Source organism: Argopecten irradians, chromosome 16, assembly GCF_041381155.1.
Source record: "Argopecten irradians isolate NY chromosome 16, Ai_NY, whole genome shotgun sequence".
NCBI lineage: Eukaryota > Metazoa > Mollusca > Bivalvia > Pectinida > Pectinidae > Argopecten > Argopecten irradians.
In genome coordinates, this window is record NC_091149.1 from 5027300 (window position 1) to 5054284 (window position 26985).

Below are 26985 nucleotides of genomic sequence, written 5' to 3' on the forward strand. Positions count from 1 at the left end.
TATTTTTAAATGATTTATTAAAAATAATCAAATGATAACAATATATGACTTAATTTATCGTGATTTCCAGGAACGACCACTCTAATAATAATATTGTACAATCTCGGGCAAAAGCAAGAGTAGTCGACCCTTAAACTCCTTGTGAAAAAATGGTATCGTGACAACAACAATAAAAAATTTTTTTTTAGAGGACAGAACACTTATGTATTCTATTTTATCCTATAATTATGCATATTTCACAAAAAATCGTGTGATTGTGTCTTCAGCCCAGTGATTAAATTACAGATCCTTATAACCACTCCGTTAAATAGAGGATCTGACAACTTTCCATAAGAGGTCATGTTCGGATGACCTTTATACCACATGCACCTCGATCTCATATCGAAATGCATTTTCTGCACCTTACTATCTCAGTTGAAAACGCCATTTCGTCCCAGTATGCATAGACATTTATTATTGTTGTGCTCTTTGAGCGAGATGACTATATACACATGAACATGGAAAATATATATATATTTTTTTTTCAAACTAATTCGTCTCCAGTCAAGATTCTGGCAGCAGCAATTTGACTAACCATGTCCAAAGATCACCAGAACGTGACCCTTAATAGGATGTTGTCAGATCCTCTTATACAACGAAGTGATAATAAAGATCAGATTGTTTAAACACCTACTGTACGGCGACTCTCATTGGTCATTTTCAACCTCTCTTGATTCTGATTGGCTTTCAACTTTGGACTACTTTTTACGGCGCATTTTCTTTTAAATTACATTACGTAGTTGATTATAAAAAGTATAAACAAAATTATTGACTTTATGTTTGAGTACTATATTTTATTAGCGGACTGATATATATGATGCGATATGTGGTGGTAACATTCCCGGAATTTGACCAGAAACTGATCACAAGGGTATAAATATAAAATCAAAGTTATGGGATAAAGAAGTTTATCACCGCGTGACTGTTATTTATCATGTTTATCTGAACTTGAGTTTGTTCATTTTTAAATTTTGAAATGACATTTTCTACAGCTAGTGTCTTTTCAAAAATTGAAAACTAACTGACTTGAGTTTGAAAACGTGATAAGCAACAGTCACTTGTTGCGGAATCTATCTTTATTATCAGAAATGGTTTCATGGAGATATGTTTTAAAGATGGGTTCCCGCATTATAAGTTGCACTCAAAGTCACTTATCGGAAAAGAATTACGAAAAATTCCTAAATGCCTAAAGTTATAAACTTTGTATTGTTACAAAAATTACCAAGTAATTCGAAGTATAAGCAATTGATATGTAAATATAAAGTATTTGAGTTATTAGTTACACACAAATAAATACAAAACCCACGTGTAATGAATGTGCCGACAGTTCCCGATCGGCTAGCAGACTAATCATGCAATCAACGGCTTATAAGACATGGATATACATTATTGTGCAAATCAAAATATGTATTACAAGCAAAACACAAGAAAAGACACTCGTAAACAGATGAACATATAAACAACATGAAAAGAAAGTTCACTTCCAATCACGTAATTTCATTTAAAAAGATACAAAAAAGCACGAACGTCATATACATAATCATGAGATAATTAGCACGTGTAAACTATTAAGGCAAACCAAAAACTGCTTTGTGGTTTATTCGTAGTGTATTTGTATTGTAACACCACACCAAAACCATTCTATTAAATTCAATCCTGAACAAAAGAAAAAAGGTGCTTACACAATATTAAAAATGCATATCTTTTCCTCCTTCTGAATTCGCATATTGTGATAAGAAATTTTGAAACTTGTTAAAAATTAAATATTTTACATTGAACTACAATCAGGTGGCAATCGGATTATGAATAATGGTCAAAATTCCACTGTGGAGAATTATAACTGTTTATGAAATATTGATAGCATTATCCTTCTCAGGCACATGGAATAACCCGGAAGGATTAAATTACAAAAAGGAATGGAAGGATAAACAACAATCGAGAACCTTCGGCAATTTCCGTAAACGAAACAATACTTTATTTTGTCGTTTACGGAAAGCGTCGAAGGTTCCCGATTTGGATTACCAAATGACATTTATGATTGACGCGATGAGACTATTTCGATGAAGCGTGCTCTAATGAAGAAGAAATGGGGGAATCCCTACTCCGAATACATGCTTGATTAGTACATGCTTATATTTGATTGTTTGAACACTGGATGAAGAGGGACGATTGATTGATAAATAACAAGTTTCGGACAATTCAACATCATTCAGTAAGTGATGGAATGGTTAAAACATCAGCCTCCCCTGGGCTATTTTGAACACGAAAATATTGCATTACACTGTATTCTGTATTTGCACGTTGCATAGTTATCTGCCCTTGCTTACATAAAAATAACATCACAATGGAAACCTACCCGCAAGAGAGGTAACTGTGTAAAATACAAAGACGGAATAATCAAACAGAACATCCACGACATTTTTCCTGGAAAGATCGTTGATAAATAATTCCCTGCATTGATTATCCTTAAGATATTACTTAAATAAATGAGTAAATTGACCTAAATCTAATTCACAATATATTCAAATACTGTAAACCATGTTTTTTCGCGAGATAAAAAAAATTCGCAAGAGAGATCGATTGAGAATTCGAGTATTTGGCGAAAAATATTATGACACGTACATATATGTTTGCAGGGTTGTCACTGAGAGCGCTTCGTCACGAATATGTTGAGAAAACCAAGCGCGAAATATTGTGTATACAAAAATGTTTTTTTGCAGTAAATCTAGAGGATACTTGCAATATTCCAACCTTAAATGGAGTCTTTAATTTACATTTGAAATTTGTCCAGGAGTGGAATCACAAGAAATACTCTTTATGTCGAGCATGCAATGAGCCAGTTCCGTTAACTAATCGAACAATGCTGTCTGCGTTAGGTCGGCCATATTTCCGGATCGTATCTGCCCGGTTTTTGGTCGTCATATTAGTTTGCTCTCGGAAATCCTCCCAGAGGTACTTTATGATCTCAGACACTCCAGTGGACTGCGAGTTGCTGCTGATCAGCTTCAACAAATAAACGCCGTCTGGCTTTAGGAAACCTCCAACAAATTTTGTTATTAATCTCGGAAATGCGCTTTTGTTTTCCCACTGATCTAAGTTCTGCAGTAGAAGATATTTCTTTATAAAGCTTTCTTTGTTTTGAGGGACGACTGTGGAAAATAAAAGAGCCATGAGATTAATGAAGCTTAACACAGCAAGCATGGTAAACCAGAACCACAGGAACACGAAGAAACGTTCGTTGTAAAAGTTAACGGGAAGAACACACTGGAGCGTCCATCTTTGAACGTTAGTCATCTGTCGAAGGTCAAGGTCACATAGGGTCACGAGTGGAAATCTCGGCGACATCACCCATTCCTCGCCTTTAAGAACAGATGCAATGACTTCATATCCAAACAGATAAAATTTGTTTCCTAGAAATTCGTTTAAGAAAAACAATAATGCAACATTGTTAACAAAGTACATTGTTCTTATAGCAATAGCCAGACTGACTAAATAGTTTCCGTAATGGCGGCCACAGCCAAGGAAACAGTAATTCCCGAGCCGTTCACGGAGAGGACCGCAAACTCCGGATCTGTATGGAGATGAGCTACTACTGGCCCAACGTCCAATGTACTTCGACAGAGCTCGTAGTCGCTTCTCACGCTCTTCTGGACTTAGACTTTGAGTCAGGTGAGTTAGTTTTAGAGTGTTCTTGAGACCAATTCCAGACATTTGTAGACCAAGACGCCAGACAAGCCTAGGCAGCTTCAGAAACATCGCAATCAACAGCAGCATTACCGGAACCCATTGGTAGTATGTGATCTCTGTCGACCAGCGCACTTCGTAGTTCGACGGGATTTCCCGCGCAAATGGAATGTAATACGTGTTCGACACCCAGCAAACTCTATTGGTGTACTTTACTTCTGTTGCTGTGAAATGTGCGGGACAGAAGCACTGTATGGGCGAGCCGACGTAATGTTTGGTGACGACCATAGCAGTGAACATCATCAGGATCATGTTGGTGTGGTAGTGGCTCAGCCTGTCGATGATGTTGTCATCGTACAGGTACCGGTTACCTTCGGCGGACTTGCCGTTAGACCGGATCACCTGGTAGATCCTGTCGAGACAAAAACAGAACAGTAATGATTATAATATACAGTGGACCCCTGATAATCCGGAAAACTCTTAATCCGGACGGAAATGTTAGGGAACAAATCGTCCTAACATTATACATTGACTGAGAACAAAAAAATTGGCAGTCCGGGAAATTCGTAATCCGGACGACCGAGGGTGTCCGAATTATCGAGAGTTCTGCAGCATGTATGTACGCATTTCGATTGAGTCGGTATGTATTCTCGTAAAATGATACTTATTCAAGGTTAAGATCCATTTGTTACTGCTGACAGCATTAAGTGAAATAGCTCTATAAAATGAACACTAGTTTTCGTTATTGGCAGGAGACATAACACAAACATACTACATCGTCCGAAAATATACAGACATTCACAAAAACATACTACAGCCTCCGAAAATATACAAACATTCACACAAACATACTACAGCCTCCGAAAATATACAGACATTCACACAAACATACTACAGCCTCCCAAAATATACAGACATTCACACAAACATACTACAGCCTCCGAAAATATACAGACATTCACACAAACAATACTACAGCCTCCAAAATATACAGACATTCACAAAACATACTACAGCCTCCGAAAATATACAAACATTCACACAAACATACTACAGCCTCCGAAAATATACACAACATTCACACAAACATACTACAGCCTCCGAAAATATACAGACATTCACACAAACATACTACAGCCTCCGAAAATATACAGACATTCACAAAAACATACTACAGCCTCCGAAAATATACAAACATTCACACAAACATACTACAGCCTCCGAAAATATACAGACATTCACACAAACATACTACAGCCTCCCAAAATATACAGACATTCACACAAACATACTACAGCCTCCCAAAATATACAGACATTCACACAAACATGTTGCATACAGACGAGGCTGTCCTTAAATAACATTGGCTTTTAATAGGACTAAATACAGCAACCGATCGATTAACAATTAGATGTTTATCCTCTCCATATTGTTTCATGTGTATTTTGATTATTTGCTTAGCATTACTGTATGTTTGACCGCGTTGATTGACGATATTATTTGTGACGCGCGCGGCCAGTTACTGATTAACTAGATAATGCAGAGTACGTCAAAGAAGAGAAACTTCTATAACAGATCCGAAGGAGCTTACTTCTGATTGTCACAGTGAGTTTTTAAAACATATGAATGGAAGCAGATTTTTTAATCCTCCATCAAAAGATGGCTTTACATTATCATGCAACAATATTTACTCAATTAGTACTTTCTTATATAATATAAACCTCATTACATTACAATTTTCATCACAATACATGGATTAGGATTTATCTTAATTCGCAAGTTGATGTTTAAATAAGCCCCATGCAAATAAAGGGTTTCCCCAAATTATAAAGGGGTAATTCAATTTGATATATTTACTGTCAAATAAATATGTAAATTGCCCTTTGTCAGTAAAATATGGCCGGGTGAAGTGTGTTGTTCTTTACTGGTATGGTTCAGTGAGATTGCGCTAAAAAAAGGGAAAGGGAAAGGGTTCCAACTAATACAAGGAGACACATCACTTATATACCAGTTTCCCAAACCATTCATACACTCATGTAACCAATTTTTCGGTTAACGCTTCTTATATACCCTCTTAATAATTGTCACTACCATACAGGGACTTGTATTTATCTTCATTCGCAAATTAACATTAGGATAAAGGTATGTTACAATTGGGCGACAATTTTTTTTAGTATAATGTGTTGTTTGGCATGCTTCAGTAGTCCCACTATACAAGATGACACAACACGAATATACCAAAGTCCCACAAAACAACCACTGCGCACTTCACATACAAGGGAGGCCGCCCTTATTAATAACCCTGACTGTTAATATGACATTATTTCAAGTAAACAAAAAACGTCTGCTTTTAATTGCGGGGTGAAAATTTTCGCTCTACTTAAATATCCACAAATAATGGAGACAGAATGACCGATGAAATTTGTTAATGTTAAAAAATTACAACTGCGCGAATATTTGTCTCCGCAAAAATACTAATACATAGTACTATAGGGAACAACCAACTAAATAAAAAAGACCTTCGAAATGGCCCCTGTGTATACAAGATTGAGCCCAGGATAGAATTTTAACCCGGTCGCTGATTGGCTGGCTAATTATGAATTTCAAAAGTAAAAATGTTTTCTGACAGGTAATTATTCCTAGATGACCATGAAATGAACTTGGAAATTCATATTGAGATTTAGGTTCAAAATATCAATTTTGATAATGAATAGGTTAAAACATAAGAATTTCAGGATTTTTTAGTGCAAAATGCGCCTGATTTCAATAAAGCTACCCTGGTTGGAGTTTGAGCAGAAGGACCCAAACTTTTTTTCTATCTAGTGTTATATGAGAACCTAGACTTTAATTATAGAACACAATAGCTAACTAATATTCCTTTGTTTTAATAATACAGTACAAAACTTTAACAAAGTTTAACACTGTGTTCTATGAAAAATTATTTAGTTGGTTGCTCTCTGAAATAACTATCACGTTAAATTGACGACACATGTTTCTAAATGCTGGTAACAATGCATGCATAGCAACACAATAAAATATGGAATCGGTGGCATGTTGCAGAATTCCATGTCGCATGTTGTCTGGGCATGTTAACGAGTAAATTACTTCATTATTGTCTGGCGAGAGTTCAACAGACTGCACATTAAAGGTTTGTAGAACCATGTCGCCTGTGAAATGCACATGCAATTATGAGGCTCAGGGTAAAATATTTGACACACAAATAAGACACGTAAATACGTTGTCAGGTAATGAATGAATATCATAAGCATATTTTAATTTTTTATACTGCATAATTATGTGTATACGCAGGTAATAAGTTTCCATCTCCGTGGTCAAAGTTATTTCAACGATTTTTAAATATCCGCTAATAAAATGAAGGTACGACGACGAATGATAAGATATTCGCTTTGTGCGAGGCCTCTTTTATACGAATTTACTATCAAATTGACAGTTTCTTCTCATATTTAGTGCTCAGCAGTAAGGGAGCGGGACAACTGGTTCGCCCGTTTTCAGTGCAATGTGACCGGGTGAGGTGTATTGCTTGGTGCCGTCGGTAGCATGCTTCAGGGTTATAGCGCTATAAAAAGGACAAGGGTTCCATATACCGGTCCATCAGAGCACACACCTCGTAGTTTACACATGCAAACCACCACCACATAAACGCGTACGGAATGTTGTCCTTAAATGACACTGGGTGTTAATAGGAAGTTGATTTATCAATAAAATAAAACACACACAAAAAAAAAAAACACACAAAAAAAAAAACAAAAAAAAAACGCACATGAATTAATATCACAAAGCCTTATTGTTATATTCTATTATCACATAACTGCTTTAAAGACAAATTTTCAATTCAGTTTCTTATACGACAGACTAAATCCGGAATATTGTTATTGAAGTAAGGGTCTTGCACTGACATGATTTTTAGTATGTACATTTTTTTATGAGATAAAGTTACATTAATTGATTTATACTTACAATGTTACTAGAGGCATGCTGTATCTTTAGTTTTCCTCCAAGTTACCTGTCTGAAATAGAAAAAAAAGTTCATGAACGGTTGAACAATTCATTATTATAATGTAAACTTACTAGTTTTCGCGTATTTCGTTGGTCAGAGATACCGCGAAAATCGATCTCCACAAACTTATACTGATCAAAGATAAAGTATAACAATATTGGTGTGAACTGACAACGCTGTCAAAAATAAAATAGTCACGTAGGTTTAACTTTTAATTTTCACGTAGGTTTCTGACGAATGATGTTACACCAGTTACTTGAGTAAAATGACTCATGTACTCCATAACTCCATAATTCAGTATGATTACATATCATTTTCTAGAACTCTCATCCTAACACCCCCCCCCCCCCCCAAAAAAAAAAAAAAAAAAACATATTTGGTCGAAATGGACACAACGATACAACTGAATGAAACAGAGAAACACAGATTTCACCTGAAAATGACATCGAATATATTTCCAAAGAGTAATGTGGTTATTTAAGATTTCCGTCATTCTACTAGTTAGAGACGAGTAATGCAATGGCAACTCTACAACTCTTACACATACATAATGATGTTTTTTTTTTATAATGTCTGACATACAAAGCTAATAAGATGATTTCATTGTAAGATATTCGAAATGATGTCGATCGACGAGCATATAGATGTAATAGGTGGAAACGGGAAGAGGAAAAATATAGTCACATCTCAAAAACATAACTATGTCCGATTTTGTAGATGACACCAATAACACCCCTTTTGTTGATAAAAAATTGATATGTTCAGATATCGTATTTTCCTGTTCTGTAGGGTATTATATTTTCAGTAAGAAGATGTAAAGAAAGCAAACTTCGTACAATTAATGGTGAAAATTTCCACTCATTGCTGATCCCCCGGACACTGGACCTCGAAATGATATAATTAATACGGAGATTGTCACACTAAAAACATCGTATTTCTCGATTCAATAATGAATTATATTTGCAATAAGAAGAATTCCAATTTTGTAAACAATGAATTTTGGAAAATTCCGTTTTTATTCTTGATGACTCTTACATAGAACTTAGGAATGAAATAATTACCGAGATCATCACACTAAAAATATCGTATTACTCGGTTCTATATATTTTCAGCAACAAGATGTTAAATAATTCAAACTTTGAATACAATAAATGGTGGAAGTTTCCACTTTTTCTTGATGTCTCTGACACTAGACCTCGAAATGATATAATAATTACGGAGACTATCACGCCACCGGCCGTTGTGAGGAATTTATTAAGATCTAAATTGTAACGTAACCCCTGCTATTACGTGCCGATATATGTTTCACTTAGCAACACAAAGGCTATCATTTTATATATAATGAATATATTTATCAATGACGTCAAAGCTTGACCCATCACCTTGCAGGACACGAAGTATGTAATCTAAGGTATATTGTTGCGATTGTCTTTCAATGGAAAACAACAGAAATTTGTGGAAAATCCATACACCTGTGACTTTTTTTGGAAATTTCCGATAAACTTGATACTTGTTTTAGATGAAATGCGTATTTCAGTATATAATATATATCTATGTTTAATGTTGCAGTGACCTGTATGCCATTACTACTTCTTCGTCAATATCATTTTACAGATCTACATTGTAATATTCTAGTTTGCTAAAAATAAATAAGGAAATGAATTCCAGGGTTGAATGTCAGTTGATTTACTGGATGCTAAAAAATACCCAAACTGTTTGAGATAGGCCCATGTCATAGGAACGTTACTGTTGTTAAATACAGGTGTAAAATGTTACTGTTAACCTATTCGCGGGGAATTATTTTCGCAGATCTTCAATGTATAGAGATAGTCATCTGAAATCATTTTCTATGTATAATTTCCACAAATTTGGGTGAAACAGCGAATTCAGCGATAATACACATCGCAAATATTAATCATAAAAATAACCCTTAAATCCACTGTGTGAATTACTTATATATTGAAAAAATGAATTTTGAATCCGGTTAACATGCTTGTCCAAATCTATCCTTATGTCCATATTTGATTTGATTCAGTTTTTTATTCAGTACCTTTCAAGAAATCAGGAGTAGTTTTAGAATATGAAATATGAGAAAAATAATTCTCGGCGAATTTCTAAATCTAATTCATTCAAAAACCCTAATGCTTTTAGTATAATTTTCTACTTTAAAATTCACGAATTTACTGCAGTCTCCCAAAACACACACCACACTTCATTCAAGTTACACACCGCATACATAGGATACCGTTCTTACATGACCCTGGCTGGTAATAGGAAGTTAATGTAATCAAACAAACAAACTGTGTAAGCACGTGGTTTTATATATAGATTTGTATGACAAATGATGAAACAAAATCCATTTCCGAAAGAATCATTGTTCAAAATACCCACAACATCAACAATTTGTTCATACAACGCCAAGGCGATTTCACGGTCTATCAACACTCCACATTCACATCTTACCACATGGTATTATTAATACAATATGGCCAGACATGTGAACAGTTTACAATGATAAGGAAACATTTGTGTTGGTCATTACTCACTGGACATTTGTCAGTGATCACTGGACAAGCTATTATTGTAGTCCCGGAATTTACCGCAAACAGTATGGTGTGAATTCCGTGGCATGGTAGCATACCAGAACATATCAGGGTCGAAACAGAAAGGCGAGGGAGACAAAGAGAACCGAAATGAGATGAATATTCGCAGCGTTGTTTGTTTGCAGTAGTGGACAGCACCTGTTGTCTATTGATACAATCAGTGAGACATATACATGTGCGACAATATATATGTGTAGCCTGCTTTACATTTGCGTATTGACTTGGAAAAGGCATATTCTCTAAAATGAAATGACAATGTTGAAACTAATAACAGACTAAAATCCATAGGCTCCATGAGAATAAACGCTATTCATTTGTAAGAAATCATCAGGATAATTCAGTTGAAATCAGTGTGTTTCCTTTTGATTATTATTTCCATTAAACATCCAATATATACTATGTATTAGACGAATGAGTAGCTGATGATGCGAAAAAAAACCTTTGTGCATGTGTGGTTGACATAAAATAGGGTTTGTAATGAGGCCATATGTTTTCCTCACGTACTTAGATAGGCATGCACGCGAGCTGTCGTCACACCTTGTGGTAGGAAATGCACATGCATCAATCACATATCACGTGACTTACGCCCCAGAGTATGACACATTGTCAACACTCTAACTTTATCGTTACACGGTGTTCTGTTTATGTCACTCACGTGTGTACATCCGGTAATGCACGCGCAGGGGTAGTCACTCTAATACACATCTCCGATACTGAGTTGATCATAGGTTACAGTCGTGTGCAATGTTGAACAACATATTAAACGATATGCTTACATTTATTATTATGAAAAATTGACGATATAATTTCATTATGCGTAGATGCGTTAATTCATCCGCATTTGGAAAAATTGCTCTTTATTATCCTCTTATCGTTCTGTATATTAAATTGATTTAAACAAGATAGCATGCGCCTGGCATTATATATTTTGTCCATTAAATGCATTTCTCACTGCTAATCAATTAGCATCCTCATGTCTATTGCCTTAATGGCTTCCCATATAAAACGCATCTTAAAACTTTATTATTGTTAGTTTAACGCTGGAATCAGAGACGTAAGAAGCCAAAGTACTTACTGATGTGTAGTCCGATCTTGCTATCAACATATCGCCATAAACATCAGAGCCCTTTGGATCAACCAACATGTTTAAGATGCTACACAGCTGACAAATAACATTTTTTTCCCTATCATAAACAATAGCAGACGAATAAGAATTGTTCTTCAGTTACAAAAGTTACTTACTTTACACCATTACCACCATTGAAAAATGTGAATTTCTTATTTGAATTCACAAAATTAAGTAATAAAAATTATTAATTGCGTCCTTAAAAAAGTCCAACCACTATGGAAAGAAATATACGGATTGCGCATCCACCAAAAGCGAACTAAGTCATTTTATGATATTTGTGTTAATTGGACATCTGACAAAGGTGGAGAATCTTTAAGAAAACATAAATGCGATTTCAAGATCCTTTACACAAAATAAGAAATTTTCACGACAAAGAAAGACTATTTCCTGTGCTTCACAAAGGATCATTGTATCACTATGTCTTTACAGGTTCCGTTTAATATATTAGTTTTTCAATACAATTAAAAAAAAAAAAAAAAAAAAAAAACATACACAAATAATATTCTTTCGTGGGTATTAAATTTCGCGATTTCTATTTCAAAACAAGTTCGCGAAGATCACAATTTGTGGGTTACAAAATGAATAGAAATTCCTATCAACACATGATGTATTCAGTTAAAAAATAAAAATGAAAATGAAAATTACTTTCAATATAAGTGATATGTAAATGTTGATTTGCGGAGATACACTTTTGCGGATTTACTCGGATCGGAAAATTCGCGAAAGTAAATCGCAGCGAAAATAGGTCGATTTACAGTATACAAAGCTAGCACTTAATCCCCGGTGACCTAAATTGATAGAGGCAGCCACTTCCCAACCCCTATACAACATGTCATAAAGTGACTTATGACTCGATACAAGCAGGTACTAAACTGTGTTGTTTTATGTAAACGAATGTTGCACATCAAAAGATAACATGTATTGGGATTGGTCTACTATTAATCACCTACATATTGAGAGTTCAGCATCGTGTGACAAGTAACATCATTTATAAAGTGGTTCACACCAGGAGTTGGCTCTCGTGTAAAGTAATATCGTATCATGCCCGTGTCTCGTAGTCACGAAAGATAAGTTCAATCACGACGAGATAAATATACAAATAAATAACAAATTACATGATGGTTAGAACAATGGATTGTACCAAAGAAAAAAAGATGTGCAGAAATCTATCTTTGATCACTTTTTTATCAGTTTTATTTTTAATTTAACACTTTTCACGCTGTCTTTAAGCGCTTATTTGTGTATAACGCTAAATTTTGAAAACGGACATTTCCGGTATTGAACCACAGACTTTCGAATTTCGCTAATTTACATCCGCGTTGATAAATCATAATTTACATTTGTTCGAATTTACGCTAAAACTGGATTGCGCGACAAGAAGTACGTTTGCATTATTGGAATTATCGAAACGGCGTGTCGGTTAAAGCCAAGTGTGGTTGAAAAATTCTAGCGATATGAAAAAGACATAATTTGATAGGAGATAGAGATCCATGAAATCTAGCATTGGCTAATTTTCGACCGTTAGATAAGTTTGATGCTTTTAAAGCTCCTTTATCAGTTCATTTTTTAAGTTAAAAGGATGAACTGCCTTTACCACAAGTTTAACAATTTGTGTCTGGTCGGGAATTGATAACTTAAAAGAAACCAATGGTAACACCAAAAAGAGGATATGTCAGTTTGGCAACATCACACAGACTTCATATTCGCGTTAGAAAAAAATCGCTTATCAGTTGCTTTTTCGTTGATTAAGTTTTATGTGCTACATTGGAGAATTGTCTTTACGACAAGTCCAACAGATTGTGTCTCGTTGGAAATTGATGAAATAAACGGCTATGGTAACATTAAAAATGGAAAATTTAGGCTAGAAACATCGCTCAGAATACAGTTCTACATCTAGCACAAGCCGTGTAGGAAAAGGTCGTTTTGATGTGCTGAACACAAGGTAATTGAATACACTTAGTATGACGTTTAAGATTAATTTTTCTGTGTAACCATAGTTATATAAATTCATGATATAGTGAAAAAGTTCAGTGTTCCACTAATGAAGACATATTCAACGAACGGTTACACTCGAGAGAAAGGAAAAGAATAAGAGATAATAAAAAGGGTTATGAGAAATAGATAAAATTCCAACTAAAAAAGTAGATGACATCTTGATTAATGCACATTCCACCTTTCCATAAAAAATAAAAGTGGAGGCACCTGTTAAGCGTTATCCATTGTCGAGTCGTCTTGGATAATTTCTAAATCTTGTTTTTATTGACACCGCTCGCCTCGTAATTGCTTGCTAATGCACATATAAGAAAATGTCTCGGTCGTGGAATTGAGTTTGGTGAGACAGGACGGTATTCACACGTGGTTATATCGCATAAAGATGCTTAGAGGGTCACAAATGACAAATCCGAAGGCCAATATATTCCTTGATGGGTTTGGCAGAAAGTTTGAGTGTTTTACTTAAACTAGCAAGTGGTAACAATTTGGCACCAATCTTGTCTCGCGCCTGGGCGTTGTTGTCAATGATGTTCTAATAGGTAGATTGTCGTCGTCAGGGAAATGTTTTGTCGGAATTGTCGCCATCAGGGAGATGCTTGGTCTAGATTGTCCGCGTCAGGGAAATGTTTTGTCTAAATTGTTGTCATCAGGGAAGTGCTTAGTCTCAGTCGCCAAGAACATGTTTTGTAATATAATGATGTCCCGATATTCAAATGGTGTCTGGGCACACGTAATGTGTGGTAATAACATTATGATAGTCACCTGTGATGACTGACAAGCCAGTGAAACTATGGAGTGGATGCATTACTGACCTAGATTACTAATGGCTCAGAGTAAAACATTAAAGTCAAACCTCGCTAAGTCGAAGTAGATGAATTACTCACATAGATTACCGAGACACTAATGTTTCTTAATGGTTCAGAGTAAAGTAGTACAGTCAAAACTCGATAACTCGAAGGCGACAAGACTATCCAAGTATTCGGATACATAAGTGCTTGAAAATATAGTAACAATTTTTGCTGGATTAATAACCTTTAGATTCAACAAGGTTGCTTCGAGTCTAACGAATTCGAGTTTCACAGACGAAGACTCAACATTGTTTTAGCTTGTTTTAATCTCCTGCTATGTATATGTCAAACGTATTTTCAAATTTAAAGATAATTGATGTCATTTTGCTTATGGTTAGATTTTGAAATAGAATTCAAAGCACGATGGAGAAAATAAAAGATTTGTACCGAGGAAAAAAAATCATTATTCCAAATTACGAGAGTTCGAAGATAAATCAGAATATACAAATAAAATAGAAAACAGGAAAAATAAAAATGTTTACATATCGGAGTGTATACCAGTGTCAGAAACTCTTTAGGACCACCAACTCAGCTAACATTGAGGACGTTCCTTCGATGAAATGACGCACATACACCCACATACACTCTTGGTACATATTATAAATAGCTCGAAAATTTATAGTTTTTAAGGAAACCATTAAAAGCAGGAGGCATGTTAACGAGATCGGACATTTCCAATGTCTGAATTGAACGCCTTATCAAAATATTCATAATTGAAATTATGAATTCTTATTATATGAACTATTGAAAGAAATAATGGTATAACTGCGATGCAATTGAGATCGATTTAATAGTGTTTGGTAATATTATATAAATATGTATTTATTCGTATGCTTTGTGGGTTCGGCTGCAATATAATGGTTTAAGTATTATGTAACTGAGAAAAGCTTAAAAAGGAAATGCTACGTCATTGAAAGTTATTTCAATGAATATTTACTGAGAATGACAGAATGTGAAATCCATTTACAATATATCTATATCAATAAGAGGTCGATTTTTACAAAACAATAAACAAGAACTGGTATCTGGCTCTGTGATATTTTGGACAGATTTTGAAATTGTAATTGATGTATATGTCAAAATCATAAACGTATGACGAAGTCTTTACGTGAAAAATGAAGAGCTGTTGCCTTAAATTCAATTGGAAGTTCTTTCCCTATATAAATTGAAACCAAATAGGCCAAATTAAATAGCTTTTTGTGATAAATTTCTTTTACCTGACACTGCCTTACTCTGGTCTTTCGTTCAATGTTTCCTTGGACGTGAGATTATGAGAGCCATACTAAATACCAAATAAAAAAAATTGCATTCAGGAATTGAAATAACAGGTTATATTGTTGTTAGTATGATGTGACTATTTGAGCTGACTCCATGAGGTAACAGTATCCCTCCTATCACAAGAAGACATGGCAAAACAATACCCCAGCCTCCCAAAATGTGCGCGCTTGCCGCACACATCTACCGCGTTTACGAAGAGATGATTTCTTAAATGCAATACGCTGTTAATGATATATCAATAAAAGAAACTGAAAACTAATCAAAACAGAATTAAAGATAAAAAGATCAATTGTTTACATATTATCCTTCATCTTGGAGGAAAGATATCTATCGTGTGATTGACTCTACACCCAAGCTATTAATTCACTGCACATTTGCAACTACCACTTGAAAACTTCAAAACGTTTGTAAATAACTCTTTTTTGCCTCTAATTAAACCAATAAAATAAATATTTTTTATAAACTGTTATGCTAGTTGTACAAAAGTAAAAACTTGATCACATATACTTACAATAATCTGATGAGTTTGATGAATTCTTTGATCAGTTGAGAAGTATAATTTATATATCACTTTTTCAGAAAATATCACTTTTTCGGAAAATTCTACTTATTCCGGAACTCAAACAATGTGATTATGCACCATCAGGACTATGCCCCATCAGAATTTCGTTTTTACGATGCCATATTAATCTTAAACCAGGTGGTAAGAAGTCTCGTAAAAGTGTTAATGTTGAGTATCCAACAAATTTCGTGATAGGACTTGTATCTCTTAATTATAATATCCAGGTAATGCCAGGTAAGATAGATTTCAACTGGCTGATCAAGACGGATTCAACAAACTTTTAAAGTTGATGTTATTGTCAACAATGAAATCGTTTTAAAAGAGCGATCTACGGCTGACGTATTTAAGATACAAAACTTCAATTTAATCAATTTAAAATGATTGAGGAAGAACAGCGACAAACTACTGCTTAAACTTAAAGGTACATTATCACTCGAAATGTATTTCATAGACGTTGAAAAGGTGTCGCGGACATTTTAAAGACAGGTACATAAACAAATTTTCTTTTCATGTTTACTTTATTCACAAACTTCTATAGAAGTTGATGAATATTTTGTTATCATCTAATTTGAATCGAGTTTTAATTCGATATATGTCTATGATAGTTATTGTTACATTATTAGACACAGCTGAACCATATGTATTATAATAAAAACCTATACAATGTAGTTTGGTTAATCATCCTATTAACAGTCAGGGACATTTAAGGAAGGCCTCCCATGGGTACAATATGTTGCGGTGTGTGAATGTATGTTTTGGGAGGCTGTGGTACGGTATATTCATTTTGTGTCTCCTTGTATTAGCGGAACTCACACGACACGAGTTTTCAACCAATAAATCGAAATTTGGAAATTTTAGCGATTTTTTTCTCTCGAAAAACAGAGTTGGGAGAAACAACAATATCCCTAAGACTGAAGAAAAATTATTAATATATATATATATATAATACTTGATAAGATATAATTCGTATCTCTTATAAGTCTACATTTATCATGATATGTTGCCTCATATTATATCATAAGTAGTTTCACTTCATATATTCGGAGTCGTTATCTCACAAAGCAGAACTGATCTCGATCATACAAATCTGCAATGGAAAAAGTCTGGGGTAATCTACCTAGACATAGTTATGATAAATCTAATTCTTCTTAAAGACACACCTGCTGTCTTGACCTTCTTTCAATAAAACATTATCATGTAAAGGGATACCTGCTGTTTTACAGTAGTTATAAAATAATTGGAACTTTAAGTACTTGTCACTAGATAACATAATCACAATGATTGCTGATAACATCCTGCTGGGTCAGAAAATAATAATTTAAAAGTAACAAAAACTTATTACGACCAACCCACAGTATAGTTGTGTAACATAAGAACGTCTTTCAAAGCGAAAGTAAGCGAAACAATGGCAAATACGACATAGGAAACTCGGTCTTCATTCAAAATTCAATAATGTCTTTATATCAATTATATTTTTTCATATAATTAATCAATATCAATTTTCAATGCGTATTGAACGTACAAAAGTATATATTTCAAATGTGATACTCCGTGAGTTAAATGTTATTATATACAGCACAAGTATTGCATTATTTTTGATAAGATAGGCGTTTGATAATGTCATAAACAATGTAAATATTACATAATATATAGTTTTTACGTGATTATTGATATTGTATAACAGTTGAGAGTAGGTATAAGTTGTACTTTAAATCAAAACTCGATTGGAAAAACAAATCTTTCCGTGACTTGAAGTACCACATAGGTAGCTTAAGGGCGATTTTGATTTAAATAGGAGGTGTGAGACTATTTCAAACCAAACGCCAAGTGGTGCCGAATTCTTTTCCTGAATCTAATCTAGGTAACAGCAGGTCGCACACGGTTTATGTAGTTACACTTGTGATGCCGTTAAGGAGTTGTGGATTATATCAGAATCATTATCATATACTACCTGTTTTTATTGAGTTTTATGACAATATTTATCACTAACAATTTAACACACTGAAAAAGTAAGACATTAAAATTCCATCATTGGATTAAAAGTTAATACCATGAATTTATTTCAAAAACAATTTAAAATATCGACATTTTCAAATCAGATGGAATGTAGATCGTTAATTTCACTCAAATTTCATTTTCATGATGGCAGGAACGCTATCTTAATTGGAATTTTGTACCAATAAAACAAATCTACTTATGGCTGAAAAAATAACAATAAATTCAGACTGACTGGAAGTGCTTTTTTGCATTTACTTCCGGTTAACCAGTTTTCTAATTTTTATGTTGATACCTATATATAATGTTCTACGCTACGTTTGCTGTTTATACATAAGATGTTTGTTGTTTCCGGTTCACCATGCACGCGACCAGCGTTTGTTTCTATCGCCTTACATGTCTATGTGAGTTGTCACGTGACGATGGCACGCGCGTTGCCAGTACCTCTGACTCATCACTACATGTCGTACCCTGGTCGCCCTACCTCTGTAATGTACGGTTGCAGTCAGCATCAATGAACACTCCGACACGGGAGAGTAGATACGCGGAATGTTTTTATGATTATGCTGATTACGTCATCAGTATCATCATGCTGCATCTTCAAGGTCGGCTCGCTGTGCGGTTTGTTATTTTTAGAACCTCAAACTATTTTTACGTCTTTCTCCGAAACATTAATTAAAACACAAATTAAACGTATTACATAAACGTCACATCTCACAAATCAAATGTCGACCATTGTATAGCTTACATTGTAATGTTAAGCCTTAAGCTTTCAAGACATTATTAGCAAATTCAAAGAGCAGAAAAATACTGTATGTCGAATAAATGAAGAAAACTTGATGGAAACATATAATATATTGAATTTTTAGAAATATGTATAATTATATATTGTAATATGTAAACATATATCATATGCACATGTCGTCATTTAAAGCGAAATTATTAAGATTATTAACCTTGCTTTAATAAATCAATGCCATTTGAAATGTACAACTATGTAGTTATAATAGTATCAAGTTGTTTTAGTTGAATCAAATTCACATATAATTTCAAAACATGTTATACTAATTGGAATAAGGTCTTCCAAAACACGCAGCACACACTTCACACATTGGAGGCCATCCTTACATGATCCTGGCTGTTGATAGGACGTTACAATAATCAAACAAACAATGTAAATCTTACCAATGCTGCATGACCTTGAAAAATATGCGATTCTCAAACCAGAAAACGTTTAGCTAATCAAGCAGGTGCTGAATTAATATTACACTCTAGTTATGTGAAAAAACGTATCGTTTTGTGTTCATTGCGAATGACATTTTATGAAACTCGATCGTTTTGAGGTTTTAATTTTTCCTTGCCAAAGTTCGCAAAAACAAAAATTTGTTAGGGTCGTCTCATAAAATCTCATATGAAATGAACACTATTTATGATCCTATATACATATATATATTATCATTGGTCTGATTGATCAACAGGCATGTACTTTTATATCTAATAAATTAACAAAAAAACAACCATAAATTAATTTTGAAAACCGGACCATATTACCAATTTTTATTTTTGATATAATCATCTTTTTGATACTAATCACATATTAATTTTACCATTATGGCCCATAGCAGTATTTAACTAGCATTACCAATTGATCAAAACATAATCATTTGTACTTTCCTGATCAATTTACTTCCTATGGTATAGTCTATCGTACTTGTGGATTAATTTTAAGTGACATTAGACGCGTGTGTGTACCAATTAGTGTACAATAAAATCTATATAAATAGATATCAAATTCATTAGTAAGTAATAAGCTCGCCTACACGCATGGTATCAAAGAACGCGATAGCCAATTAGGCAAAATTTTGTCACAGAGGTCAATTAATTAAATTTTGATTGTAATTACGTCGACAAAAATGATGGAATGAAGTTGGTTTATTGAATCGTATATAATATGTTTCCTATCAATAGTTATCACACCATCATTTAGTAGAATAAATGATAAGCTGTATGGTGGTTCATTCTGTTGTTATCATTTAAAATATGACCGAATTCAGCTTTTGACGAAGTTAGTCTACAAATGAAAGTAGTATGAAACCTTCAACGAGGAATTCTAAAAACAAATTAAAATTTTCACTAATAATAAATATTACGTCACCATTCACATGTTTATCAGAATATGTGAAACGCTACTTTAGGGATTCATTCTGTTGTTACCACTAAAATGTTCCCAAATTCGACCTTGATTTTGCAGCGGATATCTTCAAACGCTTTAACCCTCCGAAACACGTGATTCTGAACAAATCGTTTTAAGTAATTATAAATTACAGTATATATTTCTATACATTTTCTTAGGTTTCAAAGAATGGTTTATGCAATGATATGTGTTACATAACCTATGAATGTTTCATGTGTAGCTACGCTGTAGCGTTTCATATAATCAGCAGTGCCAAAATCGACATCGATCACCGATCATTTCTAAGTCTTTACATTTGTTGCCTGGTCATTTGTCTGATAGTGGTGACAGTGTACACATAGTACTATTCATTGAAACGTCACATATATTGTCACTCAAAATAGTGAACGATTGACGATAAATTGGATAAGTGACACATTGTGGCCACCTATTGGCGCCGAAATACAAAATAAGTTATTTTGAGCATATCCTTGTATTGCTATTAAATTCGATCTCCTTTTTGAAAATATTCCGATATCTCAATTTTTATATATCACCATCAAATACATATTTATACCAAATAACCATTTACATGTATATCTAAAGTAATTGATGTCATATCAACATAAACATATACTATTGTCAGTCCTATTATTTTCTGAACCATCATAATGATATATGTAACAAAATAATAACCTTGTACACACAATTCTGAATTATTTATGTATACTGGATGACAAATGAAACAGCTACAAAAGGGAATATCATCAATATTGCATCACATACGTAAATGAGAAAGATAAATTAACTTAAGAATTCATATAATATACCATCTTCTCACATGTCTAGCACTATATGACGAAAACACATATCTTTATGCTATGAGTATCTCCAATTCAGTTTTATTGCTATCGACTTTCACCAATACAGTGCATATAGATTTTCAAATTTTTATCTCAGATCAAAAAGATATATCAACTTAATTGATTAAGGTATACTGTTACGTGTTGTTGTATCATAAAAAAAATCATAGATAAATTATTTTAATTGCCTTAATTAAAGCTATTATAAAACACTATGGTATCTCATTTATTTTATATGATAAAGTGCAACTGATTTATTGGTACACTGTAAAGACGAAACGGAAAAAGCAATTCTCGTCATTTATCATAACAAGATATGAAGAATACTAATTCATATTATGATGCACAATATCAATTAAAAAGGTATTATAAATATTGGAAAAGTAAAATAAAGATATTCATCGTTAAAAGACCTACCTTCATTAGTTTGGTTGTCCGACTTCACAATACACAAATGAAGCAGAAGATACTGGGATACACAAAACAAAAACAAAGATGGCAGATGCAGCATACTTACTTGATATATTTGTCTCGTGTCACAGATCGGGGTCATCAAAGGTCAACTAGAGACGTCTGCCGGAAGTTACGTAACCTCTGATGGCGTAATAATATCTGGAGTTTCTTTTGTTTGATGTGAGGGTGTATTCTCGTCCTCTGGCTAAGATCAAAACCGTCTCTGCTTCAACGATTACTGGTGACATATGCAGGGCGTAAGAAAACCTCGTGTTTCTATATTTAGCAGCTGGTGCTTTCCATTGGCGATAACGAGTCTGTGTGTGCACATGAGGCTGAGATTTAGGGCATACAATGTTGGCAACGTGCCAAATACCATCACATGTTGTCATATACAATGCGTTATCTGTCTATAAATGTACAATATAAATATATCTACACGTAATCATGGCTGTAAAAGTAACTTTCATTCAGGTAAACCAGATGATTTAATCTTAGGTATTACTTAATAGTGTGTTGTCATGTTATAGAGTCACTTTCATTTTCAATTGAAATTTACAGTGCGAAGTAATAGTCACTGAACGACGCATGGACTCGTACAGTAAGCGATAGAAAATACACTTAATATGTACAGACTAGATATTGTGAACTTTGTTTCTGAGGAAAGTAGCAAGTTGAAATGCAATAGTTACAATCGCCATGAGTTTGGTCCATTTTTCTTGAATTACCAAACTGTTGTTACACACAAAACAGCGTAGGATTGTCGTGGTATGAAAAACACATGATGTTTGTATTACTCAACTAGCATCTTTCGGTATCTTTTAAAACTGCCAAGGGGAAGCAAGCAGAATAAAATGTTCTATTCAACACAATATAGGATCATATACTTGCCCACAGACTCAGATGAACAGTATTTTTTTGATGTACCGAAAACACAGGAACTTATATTATGCCTTTCACTTTGACCTTCACGGGAACTAATGCAAACACTTGCAGAGCATGCATACCAGTAATAAAAAAATTATAACTTCAGGCAATATTCAAAATGATTTATTCTGGTTATAACATTTTAAATGACAACAGTATACTGAGTAAAGTAAATCCTCGATAATCCGGACATCGATAATCTCACACTCCAGACGGAACAGATTTGATTATTAACTAAATAAACAAAGTCCGTCATTTCTGAAAAATTGCAATCCGGACGGTTTCGACTGGGACACAAGTGTCCGCATTATCGAGGATTCACCGTATGTCCTAATCAAATATAAAACTTTCTACTCCATTAATCCACAGATATCTTGTGTATCCTATTGGTAAATCCTGATGCAATTAAACCAAGAATGATATCATATTACAAATTTACAATGCCACTTATTGCGGAGGGTAAATACACAGAAAGGTGTTGTATATATCAAATATATCTTATAATAAACAAGATCACACTTGACACCATTTTATATAATGTTATTTGTAGAGTACACTTCACCACGTGGATCGTTTATCCTTTTCCCTTTGAACTAGTGTCGTTAATTTGTCTCTTCACCCTGGTAAGTAAAGGATGGCCATTGTCTGATATCAAAGATTGCTGGAAGTGTCCCAGTGGCAGTCACAGACCACACACCTGTACAAATCGTATCACCACACAAAAGTGGTGGTAGTCCAACTTCTTTTGTTGGTTGGTCTCCACCCATCTTTAAATTATGATATACCATTGACCTATATGTCTTTAATTTCAAAAGTACATTATTTATTTTGATTCTCATTGAAGAATCACAGTTTATATTGTTTTCACTTTTTGTGAGAAAAGAAAACTTTTTTGCTCACATCATCTTGGTTTTACACTTCAATATACATCGCTGTTGGTGTATCGATAATTTTGGGGCTATATATTTTCGCGCGTTTTTACTTCTCATATATGCATATGTGATAAAGAAATTAATTCGTGTATAAGAACGAGTTTACACTTTTTTATGGAAAAAAGAATTTTGCTTCTGAGCAACAGTTATGCCTAGATATGGCTAGTGCGTGTGATGTAACAGGTTGCGCTATCTTGAACTTGCTTGTTACAAAGTGACCTCCTTAGCAGAAAGGTACAGCGTATTCATTGTGACAAATTAATGTTGACTCGAAACTCGACAAAAATAATTTCTCAACAAAGGTACAGATTTTGCACTATTTTGGAAAGTGACACTACCGAATGGACAATCAAATCATAGCCTTATTATACACATTTCACCCTAACTAGTGCAAAATACAGAAGGCAGTCTATCCCATTTACATTCTGTTGATAATGGATGTCATATATAACAGTGTGTGGTCGCATTGATTGATGTATTATCAGTGCCATAATGGAACAAGGTTTGCCTATATTCTGAAATATGATACTCAACGAGCGTTGCCTATCCAATTTGTATTGAACTAAAGGAGTTTTGCTCAAGACTGCTGGTGACAAAGAAATACTTTCTTTTCAGATTCGAACCATGCTTCATTTTTATTCCGTAGAAATGATTAACAGTCTACATCGAATCATTAGCCTTCTGAATTGGTGTTGGCACTTTTAATGAATTTAATGATAATAATATAATATAATAGAGTCTATATTTGTGTACCATAATAACCTATTTTGATCCGAAAGGATGTGAAATTTTTTGAAAAGGAATCCAAATGAATATTTTAAACATACCAAATGCTATTTTTCTTCTCTTAAATTTATCATTTGCTTTTTTTCATTCTTTAGAATTGGGTGTTTTTCTTGAGCACTGAATACTGTATTTACTTCAGGTTAACAAAAATAGCTATGTACAAAATGGAACAATTTGCAAAAACTTAGGTATTGATTAACACTAACTAACAAAATTATACTGAATAAATCGTTCTTTCTGAATTGAATCACCATCAAATAAAACTTCCACGAAATTTATTTATATATTACTATTCAATTTAATGACTACCTTAGGGATCAAAATTTCTTTGAAGAAATAATATACAGTTTATGCTAATGAAATATACTTAACTGTCACTTTTGAGTCTGATTGAATGTGGTATTGACAGCAAGGATAATATAGCTCTAGAAAATGATAGTTCCAGAAAATGGGGGAAAGTCAGAGTACCGAGTGTAAAAACATCGACATACGGTCAGTTCCTTGCAGCTGCCACAGACTAACACGCAACCCAAAGATGAAGGATCCTCATACATTAATGAACAGATATCAACAGAGTTTTTAGAAGTCTAACCACAAATAAACGGTACCGCTGATGTGCTTGAAGCAGTGTTTCATGTACAACAGTAACAAAATGGAAAACTGACTAGAGTGTGCATTATACACCCTACTAGCCATAAAATATGGGTGGTCAGTGATCACCAAGAAAATTAGTATTGACCACTTTCGTGGAAAACCATGTATGATGCAGAGCACAAGTGATGGTCAGTTGTTCGTATATCGTGCAACCATGTATATAATGGATTTTCTCACGTACAAACTTATTGGTACTTAAAGTCTCCGTCAGAGAGGTTGTAAGTTCATATCTCTCGTGAACAGTATTCATACACGCGTTATATGTCGATAGACGCATAAACCTACGCTACATAGACTTATTTGACAGGCGTTGGTTTTTACGTGAAATGAAAATAACGGTAAAGCATCATGGAATTTGCTGCTGTGTTTTTTGAGACCGGTAGTGTTCTAATTGATTTAGATTCACTGCCTTTGACAAAAAAACACCACGCCAATTTATTCACAGTTTTTATGTGTAGCAAGACAATGATGCACAGGGATATCAATTTGATTTACTGATCAGTTTGTAATTGTTACAGGAATCTTTGGCCGGTTCCTTGTTGTTTATTCATTACCACCTATTGTTTCCGTATTGAAGTACGTTGCCAACTAGTTAGCTCGTACGGCTTTAGCAAAAAACCAACATAATTTTGCCGTTGTTAAATGTAACTAGGAGTTTGAAATATAACCTTTTATTTAGGTGTTTTGTAGCAAATCTCAATTTCTTAACGGATCTGTTCATTTATGTCAATTATTTTTCTTTGTATGTGCCCAACCTTTTCCGTCTTTTGCATATTACCTAGTTACCGCCCTTGTGGGTAGGTACCCATTGTGACGTCAATATTTTATGAGCGCAAAAAGAATAGCATTAATGATCGTAAACACATGACGTCACAATTAATGCCTACCCACAAGGATAGATAACCCTGTTATATGCTTATACCGAATATTTAATCTGGCACTTGAGAGAAACTTGTTCTAACACTGTGCCTAACACAACAGCAAAGGAATGCGGTGAATGTTGTATAAGGCTAGTATTGGTCTGTGTAAATTGCAAATATTGGATTTCTTTTGAATTGATCACCAATTAGTTCGTATTTAGCTTTTAATGATAAACCATTACGTTCGATGTTTTGTAAACAGAACGCCTTCAATTCGGGTCCTTACAATTGAGAGAGAAAAACTAAATTAATGTAATTGGCAAGCAAATGTTGACAAATAAATTGTCATTTAATGCATGAGGTAAATTATGCGTCTTGAAAGGCTAACTGAATGTCGTGTAGAAGCAGAAACGCAATGCCAATGTTTATTTGTACATATCAGAATGAATTTCTTTTCCGAGGATCTCAATACTCACTGTATTTTAATTTTTTGAGGCACACAAAAGGGTTAGGCACTAAACATAACACTTTCTGGATTAAAGTGTTCAACAAATCGGAAAATGAAATAAATCCCCTAATCTACACATAATTATAGACCATAAAACGTTTATATCTTTATATACTGTAAAACAAACTTTCTTTCGCGGTTACCGAATTTTCGCGATTTTCATTTTTAAGAGCATTCAGATGATTTCGATTTGTGCAAAGAAAAATCAATATTATTTCAGGAGATATCAAATCGATATGGTTATCTTTCACGAACTTCCCTTGCTTGTGAAATTAAATCAAGAGCGAAAAAAATCTGGTTTACCGCAATCAATAAGACAAATATTAATAAAGGTTATTAAATTTGATAAACTTTTTAAAGATATCTTTTTATAATATATAATTTCACCTATCATGAAAAGTAAGATGTTGCAAAATTGTAATTGCAAATTATTATATAGAAATGCCTTTGAAAATAATACAATAACCAAGTCCATGTCATTTAATTAGAATAACAGACATTTATTGTCGACAATTTCTTACTACTTCAAAATATGACAAGAAATGCATATACTAGTATTTATCATTCACCTATGCATCAATTTATTTATCTAGCTCTCTACTTTTCAACTCATTCATTCATTATTCATTCATTCATCGTTCAATCGTTTTCATCATTCATTCATCCCATTTATGTATTCAT

At 33.9% G+C, this 26985-nt stretch overlaps 1 protein-coding gene across 2 annotated transcripts; it reads right to left on the reverse strand.

Moving 5' to 3' along the window:
• On the reverse strand, positions 1 to 22147 carry LOC138310310 (innexin unc-9-like). 2 transcript variants are annotated; one of them, XM_069251468.1, is made up of 3 exons: positions 21702 to 22147; positions 7702 to 7751; positions 1 to 4135 (listed from the first exon to the last, which is right to left on the reverse strand). In XM_069251468.1, exons 2-3 carry the CDS (start codon positions 7716 to 7718, stop codon positions 2839 to 2841), a joined length of 1314 nt encoding a protein of 437 aa, XP_069107569.1. In that variant the 5' UTR covers positions 7719 to 7751; positions 21702 to 22147; the 3' UTR covers positions 1 to 2838. The 2 variants fall into 2 exon arrangements, with proteins under 2 accessions (XP_069107569.1, XP_069107568.1); XM_069251467.1 differs by having other exon boundaries at positions 21602 to 21721.
• Between the last annotated feature and the right edge of the window lie 4838 nt (positions 22148 to 26985).